Source organism: Alligator mississippiensis, chromosome 10 (genome assembly GCF_030867095.1).
Source record: "Alligator mississippiensis isolate rAllMis1 chromosome 10, rAllMis1, whole genome shotgun sequence".
Lineage (NCBI taxonomy): Eukaryota > Metazoa > Chordata > Crocodylia > Alligatoridae > Alligator > Alligator mississippiensis.
Window position 1 is genome coordinate 20,882,083 of NC_081833.1, and position 13,058 is coordinate 20,895,140.

Here is a 13,058-nt window from a genome sequence, read left to right on the forward strand (position 1 = left end):
ATAAAGGTGGAGATAAAAATGAAACCTCAGCCTCCCTCTTCCACTGGGCTAACATCCAAACTAAGGCTACAAGGACTCATTTTTAATATCCCTAAAACAGGCTGATACCATGGTGAGTCACGGGAAGGTCAGGGGAAGGTTTGCATTGGCTCATCATCCCAAGGCCATGAGCAGACAGAGTGAAAAGGTGAAGAACACAAAGTCAGCTACTGTAGGCCAATGTTCTGTCTGTGTGCCTGCCTGCCTGCTTCTGGAGTGAAACTGCTTAAAAGGTCAAGGGTAGTGGAGGACACTAAAGCCCTGCTCTACTCTGTCCCCATTCTGCATTTCTGACTGGGAAGGGGAAGATCAATGGGATGCAGGAGTCTCTGAGCGATTTTGTACAAACTTAGGCCCAAAACCCACAGCAAGACTGAGGAGTTGTAATCTCTAATCTAAGGTACCCTGCTACCACAGGGAATTCAGAGCCCCAAGTTAGGTGCCCAGGCTCCCCCAGGCAGTGCTGAAAGAGTCAGGTAATTAAGAATGGGATTTGCAGAAGCCAGCACACTGAGCAGGGAGCCACTTGGGCTAGTCAGCTGGAAATGCTGAAAGAGGCTGAGGTCTCTGCTGGAAATTCTCTCCATTAACCCTGTCTTGGCATAGACACCCAAGTCAGATCTCTCTCAAAGACAAACAACGTACACATGCATCACTAAGCTCAATAGCTCAGTGGTTAGAGGACTCATCTGGGAGACAGAAGACTTGCTTTCAGATTTACTTCTTGAGGTTGTGCAGCAATTTGACCTCAGGTCTCCCATAGCCCAGGAGAGTGACCTAGCCAGGTTACTGGGTGTTCTGGATGTGTGTTTTTATCTCTGCCTTGGGAATGCCACCGGGGTGCAGGTCTTGACAACTTGACAGCATCAAAATGTAGACTTTGCACATGCTCACTAGCAGAAATGTAGGTATTGAGAAGACTTTAGTCATCTAAAAGGTTAGGTGACAGCTAAGGACTGCCCTGATGCCTACTTGATATCATTTATGGAGTTATAGCATGGTTTGGGAAAGACCACTGGATATTTGGGTGCTAACCAGAATACAGTGAATTGCAGCCCTGGAAAAAGCCACGACATTCACTTCTAGGTTGCAGCTTTAGGACCTGCTACAGAAACTGTGAAACACACTTTGCATAAATCCACAGAGCATGTGAGTTTATATCAGTCACTTCTAGCACTCACTGTATTATTCATAAGGTGGAATCAGTATGCAAACTGCAACAGAGGACACTCAGACTGCTGAGGTTTCTGGATTCACCGGTTTATTCTGCAATAATCCCTGAGGAAGGTTTATATTTATAAAGCATGTTTCATCCAAACTTCTCAAAATGTTTTTCTCATAGCATAGAACAGGGATGGGCAAAATATGGCTCATGGGCTAGATCCAGCCCAACAAGTGATTCTATCCAGCCCACGGCGGGTCCCTCAGCCCCACCCAGTGCAGGCACTGGGGACAGCCTGGACTGTGGTGTGTGCAGCTAGTCCTACCGTCCCCTGCTGCAGAGGTGCCATCTGGTGTGGAGCACAGCCACCCTATCCCCATGTGTGGCTCTTGGGCATGCTGCAAACTGTAGTCCATGGGGCCAGACAGGGCACAGGAGACACAGCAGTCAGACTTGGCTTCCTAACAGCCCCCATAGCAGTGACTCGCTCTGCCCTTATGCTTCCAGCTGTCAGTGCTAGCTTCTCTGCTACCACTGGACACAGCTGCACAGGCACTCCTGCCTGGGGGTGCCAGACAGAACGGGTGGGTGGAGTTTCCATGGAGATCAGTGCAGGGGCTCCCCATGGGCAGGGCATGCTCCGGTGGGGAAGATGGGGTGGGGCGTGAGCAGGCAGGGAGCAGCATCCCAGAGTGGGATGGGCAGGACCAGGGCTGGGATTGTGAGACAGTGACAACCTGGGGCCAAGGTAAAAGCATGATTGACTCCCTGCAAAGGAAGGCAGTTCTAGGGGCTGATGCAGGGACATGCAGGGAGTGAATTTGCACTCTGCACCAAGGCCCAGCCCCAAGCTGCCACCACACTGCCCACCCATCCCACTTCGGGATGCCACACCCTATCTACCCATGGCCCCATCCCATCTGCCCAGTCAAACATGCCCTGCCTGTGGGGATCCTGGGCCAGTCTCCATGGAGACCCCACCCACGCACTGCATCCAGCACCAGGGCAGTGGGTGCAGGGTGGATAAGCATGGGGCTAGACAGGATCAACTGACAACCCCACCCCCCACACCAGGCAGTATAAACAGGGAAGGGGGCAAAGTCAGGTCAGCACCCCCTCTCCTCTGGCCCTCAGCAGTTCAGCAAAACTCCTTAAGTGACCCTCCAGCCCAAATAATTGCCCATCCCTGGCAAAAGAGCATGCACAGGCAGTAGACAGGACCATTCTCTCTCTGCCCAACATGAGGGGACTCTTTGGCAAGGCATCCCATTCACCAACACTTTGTCTCCCCTGGCACAGGCACTAGCCCTAAGTTCTGAAACAATTTTCTTGACTTGCTTTTACTCTCTCCTTGGAACTGTTTGTCTGGGCTTTCAACCATATCTACAATGGTGCATAAGTTGAGGCTTCGGTAGTTAGTGAAGCACATCTGCTAAGGTCTACTCTGAAGGACAAACTGTGACATCAAAAACTAACTTTAAGTTCAACTTAGCTAGTTATACTGGGCCATGGTATCCAGAAGCCATAAAGATAACATGGCAAGTGAAAATGTTCTTGACAGGAAAGTGCAGGCACTTCCTTTGCATGGGCACATCAGCTCCTGAAGAATGCATCTCAGCAGGCTTAGTGAAGGCTTGAAACTCAGCAAAGGTCAGATGCTTTTGGCATTTTAATACACTTACAGGAATTACAACATGTAAAGAAAGGAGAGGATGTGCCTGTCTATCTGATGCTGTGATACATTAGATTCTTTACAAAGTAATGAAGAAATGAGCAGGGACCACGGCTGTCCTGCCAGTGACTTGTTCTTGAAGCATGAATGCTGCCTGCAAGGTGACACTGCCCGGGATGCTGTATAAAGATACTGCATCCTTCCAGTCTTCCTTGAATATTCCATACGCTGAGCTCTCCCTGCTTCAGCACCCAGTAGAGCTTGGCAAGAATCAGGTGGCTGGTTCCAAGATGGGCCTTAAAAGCAAAAGGAGCAGTGATGGCTCAGGACTGCTCTGTCTCACTCTTCCAAGCCAACAATAGGAAAGCAGAAGTGACATCCTGCATGAAATGAAGCAGGACAGGGATCTTTGTAAACACCGCTTCCTCTTTGCTTTCTGTGTCTCTCCAGATTAGCCTCCTGGACCAAAAAAAGAAGACTTTGCTGTGCACAGGGCTTAGTCCTTAGCACGCACAGTGCACACGTCCTATTGGATTACAGGGCAGAGTGCACTCACATGGCCCAGTTTGTCAGAGACCCAGCTGAGTCTCTGAAGAGAGAAAGAAACAAGGGAGGGCATGAGTGAAAGTAACCTGGATCTGCAGATTATCATCTGAATGTAGGACCTAGGATGCCATCTGGGTCTATGTGGGCAGAGAAACAGGGACAGAATTTGGGCCCTTCTTCCTGTATGGAGAATACACAAGGTAATAGCAGCTCAGGGTACCAGTCTGTAGACTAGATACATCCAGACTCTTGCGTGCCCTCAAAGATGTGGGAATGTGACCTGTTACACTTGAGATCTTGGTGAGGTCTCAAAGCGAGGACGGATGATCACCTGGGACAGGGTTTCCATTGGGTTTATCTCTGTTCTCTTGGTATAGAATTCAGGTCACTAACAAAGATTTTTCCGCACTGAATTAGCAATGAGTAGCTGTTCTCCTTGGAGCACTTAATTTACAGCACTCCAACAGTGCCACAGGATTTTGTTCCGAGGCCCACCCAGTAAGAAAGTGTTCGTCCCCTAAATCATACCCCACCTCAACTGGCTCTTCCTCTCCCTCCTTTCTTATCTCTCACATTCAAATACTTCACTTCACCTCCCACACACTCTGCTGATTTTGGTTCCTGACTTTTCACTTGAATGACCAAAGAAAGATACCATTCCAAAACATTATCAGCCTCTATGCCCGAAGCTGCAGGAGAGTTTCTGTTACCTGCTAGTAATAGTATCATAGTACTCAGGGTTGGAAGGGACCTAAACAGATCATCAGGTCCAACCCCTTGCCCCGGGCAGAAACGGGTGCCAGGATCATATCACCCCAGCCAAATATCTGTCCAACCTCTTCTTGAAGACCCCCAAGGTGAGAGAGAGTACTACCTCACTTGGGAGCCCATTTCAGAGCCTGGCAGGCCTAACTATAATGTCTCCTGATGTCCAGCCTGAACCTTCTCTCTAACAATTTGTGGCTGTTATTCCTAGTAACGCTGGGTGGGGCAGGGGTTCTATTCTATGGGTATCTATTCTATGGGCTTGCAGGAGAAGACAGAGTCCACCTACTAAGGCAGCTGTGCAAGCACTCCGCTACAGACATGCTCCTCAGAGAGCACCTGGGATCTCTCTCATATCAGTAACAACCGGCACTGGGTTGGAAACAGAAAGACCCAACTATGAACATGAGTTACCTGGAAATCTTTCCTCTTGTTATTACAAAGAGTCTTCCGCAGGACCTACAGACCTGGTCCTACAAACCTCATCCCAGAAATGCTCCTAACTTTTAAGAATAAGTTAAGTAAAGCCTGCAGGATGTGGCTCAGTGTCTCCAACATTCACAGCTGTGAGTACCAGTTCAAACCTATTGTATTCAGATTAATCATGAAGAAAGACCATGATGCTGGAAGCAACAGGGCAGTGAGACCCAGAAGCTGCACAAAGGGGAGGGCAAGATGAGGACACTGGATGAGGTGACTCATCTGTGATGTCCTGTGGAGCCATCTCACTCTTCAGGCTTTGATGAATCTTCCAGGCTTTATGCAGCCCAGTCCAGACAGAGAAGGGGGTGAACGGCAGAGAAACATCCTTTTGTGTCTGCAGATCAGTGGCACAAGAACAGACAAGCAGATTTTGAAGTGTAAATGAGATCCCCCCCCCACAGGCCCAGGCAAACAGGGGAAATCAGCCACAGGAAGCTGCTTTCCTCCCACTCCTCTTGCTTAGCCAATTCTCTCTCTCTGGTATGAAGCCACCAGGGTGCACAGCAAGCAGTCTGAAGGTGAGGAAGTAGAAGAGAAACAGAGATTATTGTGCAGGGCTACCATATTACTGTCACTGACCTGAAAGCCTAAGTTTAAAATCTGCTTTTACAGGCTCGATAAGAGGTATTAAACTCACCTGCGCCACCAGACCAGATCCAGACTACAAAGAGCCTCCTGGGCCAGATTCTGACCTAGCTGTAGTGGTGGGCCAACTGCAGCTCAGTGGTGGGCAGTGGCATGCAGCTCAACAGTCTCATCACTTGCCTCCCATCACTGTCAACATGCATGACCAACAGGGCTCCATTGATGGAAATCTAGTGGCAGGTTCTGCCTCCTTTTTCCCTGCCCTCAAATTCCCAACCCCACTGCCTAATACAGCCCACAGGCCATACATTTGACAGCACTGTACTAGACCATCCTACACAGCAAAACTCAGAAGCTAAGTCAGTTGGCATCAGTTGCAAGCAGGCAAACCAGACCTGACAACGCAGTGGGGCTGCGCATCACCTGAGAATGAAAGACTTCCTGGCTCGTTGGAAGATCCCGCTTTCACTTTAGATTTTTGTTCATATTCAGCTGCACTGGACTGTGGGAGGCACAACAAGAGGGTCTGTCTACGTGCTGGAGCTTGGGAGGTCTTGGAGGATGTACCCAAGAAGCTGGAGAACTGCCAGGAACCCCCTCCAAGCCAGATGTCCATAGAGCAATGTCTCCGTCTCTGCTCAAGCAAACTGTTACCAATACTACAAATACCTAGCAGTCTGCAGTCAGAGCCTGGTACCTTTTGATGAACTATCAGTGTGTTTAACCTCATGCAATGCAAGGGGCAGGAAAACCATGAAGGAGCTCCCTGTGGGACACCCATCACAAGGCCACAGAGTTCCCTGCTTAGCACCATTCACATCTACTTTTTGCTCAATATGATGCAGCTGCCAGCCAGCCCCACAGGGCTCCCTGCTCAGTCCCCATCACCTGGGACTATCAACCCACCCCCCAGCACCACCCCACTATCCGCACTACAGCCATTCCTTGGAGTCATGCAGAGCCCTGTCCAGCACGATCCAAGCATGAGGCTCACTACCCGTGTTGGCAGCACTCCCAGCCCTACACCACATGTGTTGGGTCTGTGGCTGTGGAGTCCAAAGACCCTTTGCCAGCACAAACCATGCGGCATCAGCTGCTACAGCGCTCCCGCAGGGCCTCAGCCACACCTACCCACCCATCACCAGAGGCCAAGGGGAGCTCACATTAAGTCTCCCGCCCTGCCACTGGGATCACGGTCCTTGTCTTGAACCCATCTCCTGTCTGGCTGGTGCTATCAGGGCCTGGAGTTGAGACGAAGGGGGGGACCAGAGGCACTAGGATGTGGGGACGCAGCAGAAGCCTCAGCCTTGTCAAACCCAAGCAGCCGCCAGCTCCCAGGCCCACATCTTTCCACTGAGCCCCGGTTTGCCACAACCGTGTGGCTCCCTGGGACGACAGCGCCAGTGCCCTAGGACCCCAGGGCAGACTCCCCAGAGGAGCTGGGGCCCCGGCTCCCGAGAAGGGCCGAGGGCGCCCAGCACCCGCACCCGTGGCGCAGGGAGGCGTGGGGGTGGCGAGAGACCCTCGTGATAAGCCGGGGACGGGGCTGCGGCCGCCTGTGCCCACTCCACAGCACCCCCCCCCCCCCGCTCGGCCGAGGCTTCTCGGAAGGACGCACGTACCTGTCGGGAGCTGCCTGGTGCTTCGGCTCCCGCTGTCTCGCCCCGCGGGACCGCTCGTCCCGGGGGCCGCTCTCCCCGCCCCGGCCCGGCTCAGCCCCATCCCGCCCGGCTCCTGGGTCGGGGATCGGGCGCGGGCTGTCGGCGCCCGGCGGTAGGACCCGGCCCGCAGGGACCCCCGGGCGGGGCGGGGCGGGGCGGAGGCCCCCGGGGCGGGCCGGGCCGAGCCGGGCCGGACGCCGCTCTGGTGCCCCCGTGCGGGGCGCGGGAACGGACCCGCCCCCCGGGGCCTTGGGACGCGACTCCCACGTGCTCCCAACCGCGCATGCGCACATAACAGAAGCCCACACCGGCCAGACGCACTTGCGGTGCCTCCACCTCCTTCGCCGCCGTTCTGGTCCCGCCCCTGCCGAGCGGCAATTGGTTGAGGTGCAGTCCCGCGGCCTCCTATTGGCCGAGCTAGACGTCCGTCTGGGGAAGACAGGAGGAAGGCGCGTCCGGAAGTCACGATGGTGCGGTTCAAGCACAGGTGAGTCCCGCGCCTTCGGAGCCCCCTGCCCTACCTCATCCCCGCGCGCTCACGTGGTGTGTCTGCGGCGCTGCAGGTACCTGCTGTGCGAGGTGGTGGCCGAGGACCCGCGCTGCCGGCACTGCATCGACGAGCGCGCCGTGACCACCGCCGCCAAGGGCGCCTTGGCCCGCGCCCACGGGGACTACGGGCTGGCCTGCTGCTCCATCGCCTTCACAGGTCAGGGTCAGGGGCGGGGGCGGGTACCGGCCCCGCGCTGCTCGGTTCGGCTCCCGGTGACCACCCCTTCCTGCCGCCCGCAGTGAAGTACCTGAACGCTTACACGGGCGTCGTGCTGCTGCGCTGCCGCAAGGACTTCTACCGCCTGCTCTGGTCCGCGCTGCCCCTCGTCACGCACCTGGAGAGCCGGGGCCAGCGGCACCCCTGCTTCTTCCACACGCTGCACGTCGGGGGTCAGTTGCCTTTCGTGCCCGGGGCTCTTGTCGGGGGTGGGGGCAGGGATCCCTGCACGGGCCGTGGAGGGCATGGCCACAGCCCGTCTAGATTGGCAGCACCCCACCGGAAGTGCTGCCTCAGTTTTTGCTTTTTTCTTTGACTCCAGAAAAATAACAGGGCAGTTGTCCAAACACAATCCAGAGCTGGGTCTTCCTAAACTTCTTGCATGGGAACATTTCCAGGCTTATCTGGCAAATCCTGTTTGTAAACTGGGCAGTGCTCATGCATAGGATCTTGAGGCCCCCTGGTTGGGAATAACTGCTCTAAGGTGCTGCCCTGCCCTGCCTGCTGCTTGAGCTCAGACCAGTGATTCTCAACTCATCTAGACTCAAGTCCCTCTTGGGAGGTGCCAGCTCTGAGCTTCCACTCACTTCCTTTACTACAGGAAAAAAATAATGAATTCTTCTGTTGCAAAGAGCTTGGACCTCAACAGGGCACTGCTGATTCCTATTTGAAAACTCTGGGTTTAATTCTGGGAATCACGTTTGCACACCTAAAAGTGCTAACTTTGCATAGCACCTATGAAAGAAAGGATCGCAAGGCACCCCAGCTGAGAATTGGTGCTTCAGCCTAGCAGGGCTAACTACCTCCCTCCTTGTATGGAGGGGTTGCATCTTGGGTTCTTTGCCATTGGTTGCAATCGGAGGGAAGAGTGCAAGCTTTACTTGTTCTTTCAGTTGCAGGACAATGTCAATGTAGCAGCCTTAGTGAGGCATCAGTGTCTCTTAACTCTTAAATATTAGTTAATCCAAAGTTCAAATCACTTTGTTCTACAAGAGCCATTCTACCAGTTCTAGTTGGTCTCAATCCTGTGCTTAATTGTTCACCATTGTACTGCTGACTGTGTGTGTGCAGTATCTTAAACTTCCTAATTAGCAAGGTTACATCAATGTAACATGTGCCTAGATGTCAGATTCACCAGTTTCAGCAGACTTGTAGTTCTGCTCAAGTAGTCTTGAATACAGCAAAATAGCTATATTGGTCTCAGAGGTATGCCCATACATTGGTCCAATATTGGATCAGCACCAACGCAAAGAAAATTGACTATATTGGAAATCAGCCTGATGTGATTGATAATTGGGCCAATAAATGCTCTTGCATGCGTGCAGCCACAGCACAGCACACAGGTAGCAAGGAGCACAGCTGAGCAGTTTAGAGAGCTGCGTCTAGCTGGTAAGTCTGTTGTGGTGGATGGAGAAGGGGGAGGGAGGAAAGGGGTGTGAAGGGGCAGATCAGTGCCCCCCCATGGAAAGGGAGGGAGTGGGGTAGGTGCTGCCTGGGGTCAGGGGGGCCTCCCACCCCTGCACACAGCTGGGGGGGGGCATATGCCTCTGGATTTGGGGGGGCATAGGTGTGGTAGGCTGTAGCTGTGAGCTGGGCTGTGCTCAGGGTGGGCAGTGGTGCTAGAAATTGGGGGGGGAGCTGCAGCCCCCCCCAAACTTCACTGCAGCCCCTTCTTCCCAGAGCTGCCACTGCCTACCCAGAGACCAATATGGCTCAGCCTCCTCCCCTCCCACAGGGGAAGAGCTGGGCATGGCCTCCAGCCCACAGATGCAGCCTGCCCTGCCCCACCTGCATAGATCTGGGGGCACACACAACCTGCCTATACTCCCCTGCCCAGTGCCCTCCCAGGGTGTGTGCAACAGCAGAAGCTGCCCCCCAGATCCTGCCCCACTCCTTTACTGCAGGGGGTATTGATCTGCCCCCCATGCCCCTTCCCTTTCCACCACTGACTTAGCAGCTAAATGCATCTGTATTAGCAATCAGATCGGTATTGGCTATTAAAAATTTGGCTATTGCTATCGGCCCGCAGAATCTCTATTGGTGCACCCCTGGTCTCCAAGCTTTCAGAGGAGGAAGGGAGGCTGGAAGGATGGCAAGATCCTTTTTATTAATTCTGTAGCTGACTTAAATAAAAGCAACCTGCAGCTTTGTTTCATACTATTTGATGCATAGCTCTGCTGTAACAACTTTCTTTTTTGTGGGAATATTGATGTTAGCCTAAGATGCTGCTAGTGTGATCAAGCCCCTTCTAACATACAGAACTGTCTCCTTGTTTTTCTGCTAGGTACAATAAGATCTTGTCAGAAGTTTTTAATTCAGTATAACAGAAGACAACTGGTGATGCTTTTGAACAGTTGTACCAATAAAGGTAAGTATCTGCTCCATTCAGATCTTCTAAAAAGGATTCATCACACAAGCTTTGCAAGATCTATTGTGGTACTGCACAATGCACCACAGTTGCTGTTTTACTTCTATTAGTCTGATTCTAGAAAGTGTTCTTCACTTCTGATTATTCAAACCCTTATTTTCTTTGATAAGAAATGTTTGAATAGCAATGATGTTATGTTGGCCTTTCTTGTTGCAGAGGAGAGAGAGTCCATTCAGCAGTCACTACTAGGCTGCTTTCTTCAGGAAGCAGAAGAGGAGCAGTTTCAAAGTGGTGAGGAAGAAGATGACTGTGCAGACACAGACTAAACATAGTGTAATTATTTATCACCTCTCACAAGCAGAGACAAAACTCCTGTAACTTAGTGTCTCAGACTACTTTTCTTTTGTCAAGAAGATCAACTACTGTAGTTCTTGCCTCACTTTTGCTTTTTTCATTAAAGAAAAAACAAACCCAGAACATTGAATTCTTGGAGAAGGTCAATAAAAAATGGTAAGCCATGAAGCTTTCCTCATTTTACAGTGGAGAAGGAGAGATTAGTAGGATACCATGCAATCTTAAGGTGTTCAGACAATTTTGAACATCTTCATTCCTGGTTGAGGGAGTTCAGGTTCCCCCTTGAGGAAGGGGGAAAATGAAGGACTATTGGGTTTCAACCAACTGGCTTGTTTTTTAAGTGTTCAGACAGGCATCAACATGAGCTTTTTGGATTTTTAAAGCTTTCTGTGGTTGGAGAAAGCAGAATCTGCTTTGGTACTGACAAGGATTTGGGGGGGGGGGGGGCAGGAGAGGGAGGAGGAGAGAAGGCTAGTCTCAGCTAAGGCAGATGCAGAGTTATCCAGTATCCCTGTGAGTAGCTATTTACATCATCCATTATGTTTTATCATTCTAGGCAAAAGCTTTACTGCAATTCAGCTAGTTGGGTTTCAAAACAGCTGAGGCTTTAAGCACACATCTCACGCGAGCTAGACATGAAAGCTCCTGGCTGCAAGCCTTCTAGCATACCTGTGAGTGTTAATAAAAAGTGAGCTTGATTCTGTAAGCCTCTCTCTTGTTTGGAGAGAACTTTCACAGTAGATGTGAGGCACTTCTTAAAACTAGTTAAATATAGGAGGAGTTTTAGGTATTTACAGAAATGCAGTATCTTAAGTTATAGTATGACTCCCTCTACAGTTGACTTTATGGCCACACTTATTGATTTGGTGTGTTTTGGGGGTTTGTCAAAAAGCTTCTTAACAACCAACATTGATTTCGTTCTTCCACCAAAACAGGAAGAACAAAGAGCATAGACAAAACTATCCTATAGCTAGTTTTTCCTCTATTAACACCCTGGTGGAAGAATGGCAGAAAGTTTTCCTTACAAGATGGGGATGGCACAATGCAGGAGATCTCTGTGCTATGTAAAAGCTGTTGGGCCTCAGTTTTGTAAAGTTACTTTCAAAGAAATTTTAGCTTTGTACCTCTTTGCTTCATGAAGCCATACAATTTCTGAAACATTTTAACATCAGAAAAAAAAGACACACAAAACACAGAGGCTTAGTCTACACTGGGTAGTGAATATCTATGGTACAGGAAACAGTAATTAAAGAGGCTATTGATAGAGAACCATTTTATTTGGATGGCCTTACCTAAATTAAGGCATTTTGTAATTTAAAGATTTTCACCCCCATCCCCTGCCTTTCAGTGTCTGGCCTATTAGGGACCTACTTAATTCACAAGTTTTTGCAGTAACTGCAAAAAAACAGTGCTACCTGTGATTTGCCAGGAAATACTGCACAAGCCATGGTTTTCCTGGGAAATCTAACCCAATAAAACCCCACAGTGTATTATTCATATGTTTTTAGATCTCTTGAGTATTGCAGTAAGAACTAAGCACCTACTCAGGTGCTTAAGACTGACTGCTTGCAGTGAGGGTGAGGCCTCTGCCAAATCAGCAGCAAGAAATGGGGCCTCCAGGAAATACCCATGAAATCAGGCCTTCATGCCATAAGCAGGCCACAAAAATGGTTTTGTCTTGCTATGAGTTAAGTAGATCCCTACTGATTACCCTTGCTTAAAACTCTTGGTTTTGCTTAAACCTATTTTATAGCTTTGTCCAAGCCATATGTGAGGGAAGGCGGCGGGGGGAGGGAAACAGAAGGAATATTGGTTTTGTTACTTGTTGCAGTGCCAGTTGTGAGAAGTTTGACTGACTTAAGTGAAACTAGCTGAAACCTGCAAAACATTTGCAATTAAATTTTTATTGCAAAAGTATCTCTTTAAATACAAGACTTTTAGTTATCCTTTGAGTGAATCCTTCAACAGAAACAAAAACTTCTCACCCACAAAGGCTACATAAAGCTGTCCATGTGTAAACACAGGCTTAGGAATATAAATCCATACTATGTCAAGTCTGACCTTGTGACTTATTCTATGACTGGAAACAAGTTGCCCCTTTTTAGTGGTTTAATTGCCTTTTTAAACTTTAAATTGTGTAATAGTATACATGCTTGATGGCTTATTTCGATTTAAATGACTTCATGTAGCAAACTAAAACATCCCATGTATTTTAGTTTGCTGTGTAACAAATTACAGCAATATTCCTCATGTGCACAAGGCCCTTATCTGGAGAAGGCGGTGGGGATGGTGCACAGGGTACTGGAAGCCTGGGAGTGCTCAAGGAAACTCAGGCTTGGCAGGCTTTTAGTGCCCCATACACCATTCCTGTTGCCTTCTCCAGATGCTAGTACACCTAGCTGCCCTCATGGGGCAGCCAGTCCATTCCAGGGTAGTCCCAGGCAGTGCAAGGGGCACTAGAAGTCTACCAAGCCTGAGCTTCTCTGAGCATGTCCAGGCTTCTACTGCTCTGTGCACTGTTGGATCTGGTGGGTGTTGCCTGTAAGCTGGGGCTGCACCTGCACAGCTAGTACCCTGCCTATGGGGGCACCACTGCTGTGGAGGGAAGCACTGGGTCTCCCTGGAGCTCAGGGGCTGCACAACCCAGTGGGCAGCTC

General features: G+C 50.5%; 2 protein-coding genes across 4 annotated transcripts in view; one reads left to right on the top strand and one right to left on the bottom strand.

Moving 5' to 3' along the window:
• Window positions 1–7,077, bottom strand: part of CABP1 (calcium binding protein 1) — a 71,691-nt gene extending 64,614 nt beyond the window's left edge. The window contains exon 1 of one of the 2 annotated variants that reach the window (XM_059713266.1): window positions 6,875–7,077. The gene's annotated coding sequence lies outside the window, so the exon portion shown is untranslated. The remainder of the gene's footprint in view (window positions 1–6,874) is intronic. The other variant, XM_059713267.1, reaches the window with a different exon arrangement.
• Window positions 7,078–7,248: 171 nt separating this feature from the next.
• Window positions 7,249–10,565, top strand: POP5 (POP5 homolog, ribonuclease P/MRP subunit). 2 transcript variants are annotated; one of them, XM_014593644.3, is made up of 5 exons: window positions 7,256–7,400; window positions 7,477–7,619; window positions 7,703–7,852; window positions 9,964–10,047; window positions 10,264–10,565. In XM_014593644.3, the coding sequence occupies exons 1-5, from the start codon at window positions 7,381–7,383 to the stop codon at window positions 10,371–10,373; spliced, it is 507 nt and encodes a 168-aa protein (XP_014449130.2). In that variant the 5' UTR covers window positions 7,256–7,380; the 3' UTR covers window positions 10,374–10,565. The 2 variants fall into 2 exon arrangements, with proteins under 2 accessions (XP_059569252.1, XP_014449130.2); XM_059713269.1 differs by lacking the exon at window positions 7,703–7,852 and having other exon boundaries at window positions 7,249–7,400.
• The last annotated feature ends 2,493 nt before the right edge of the window (window positions 10,566–13,058 follow it).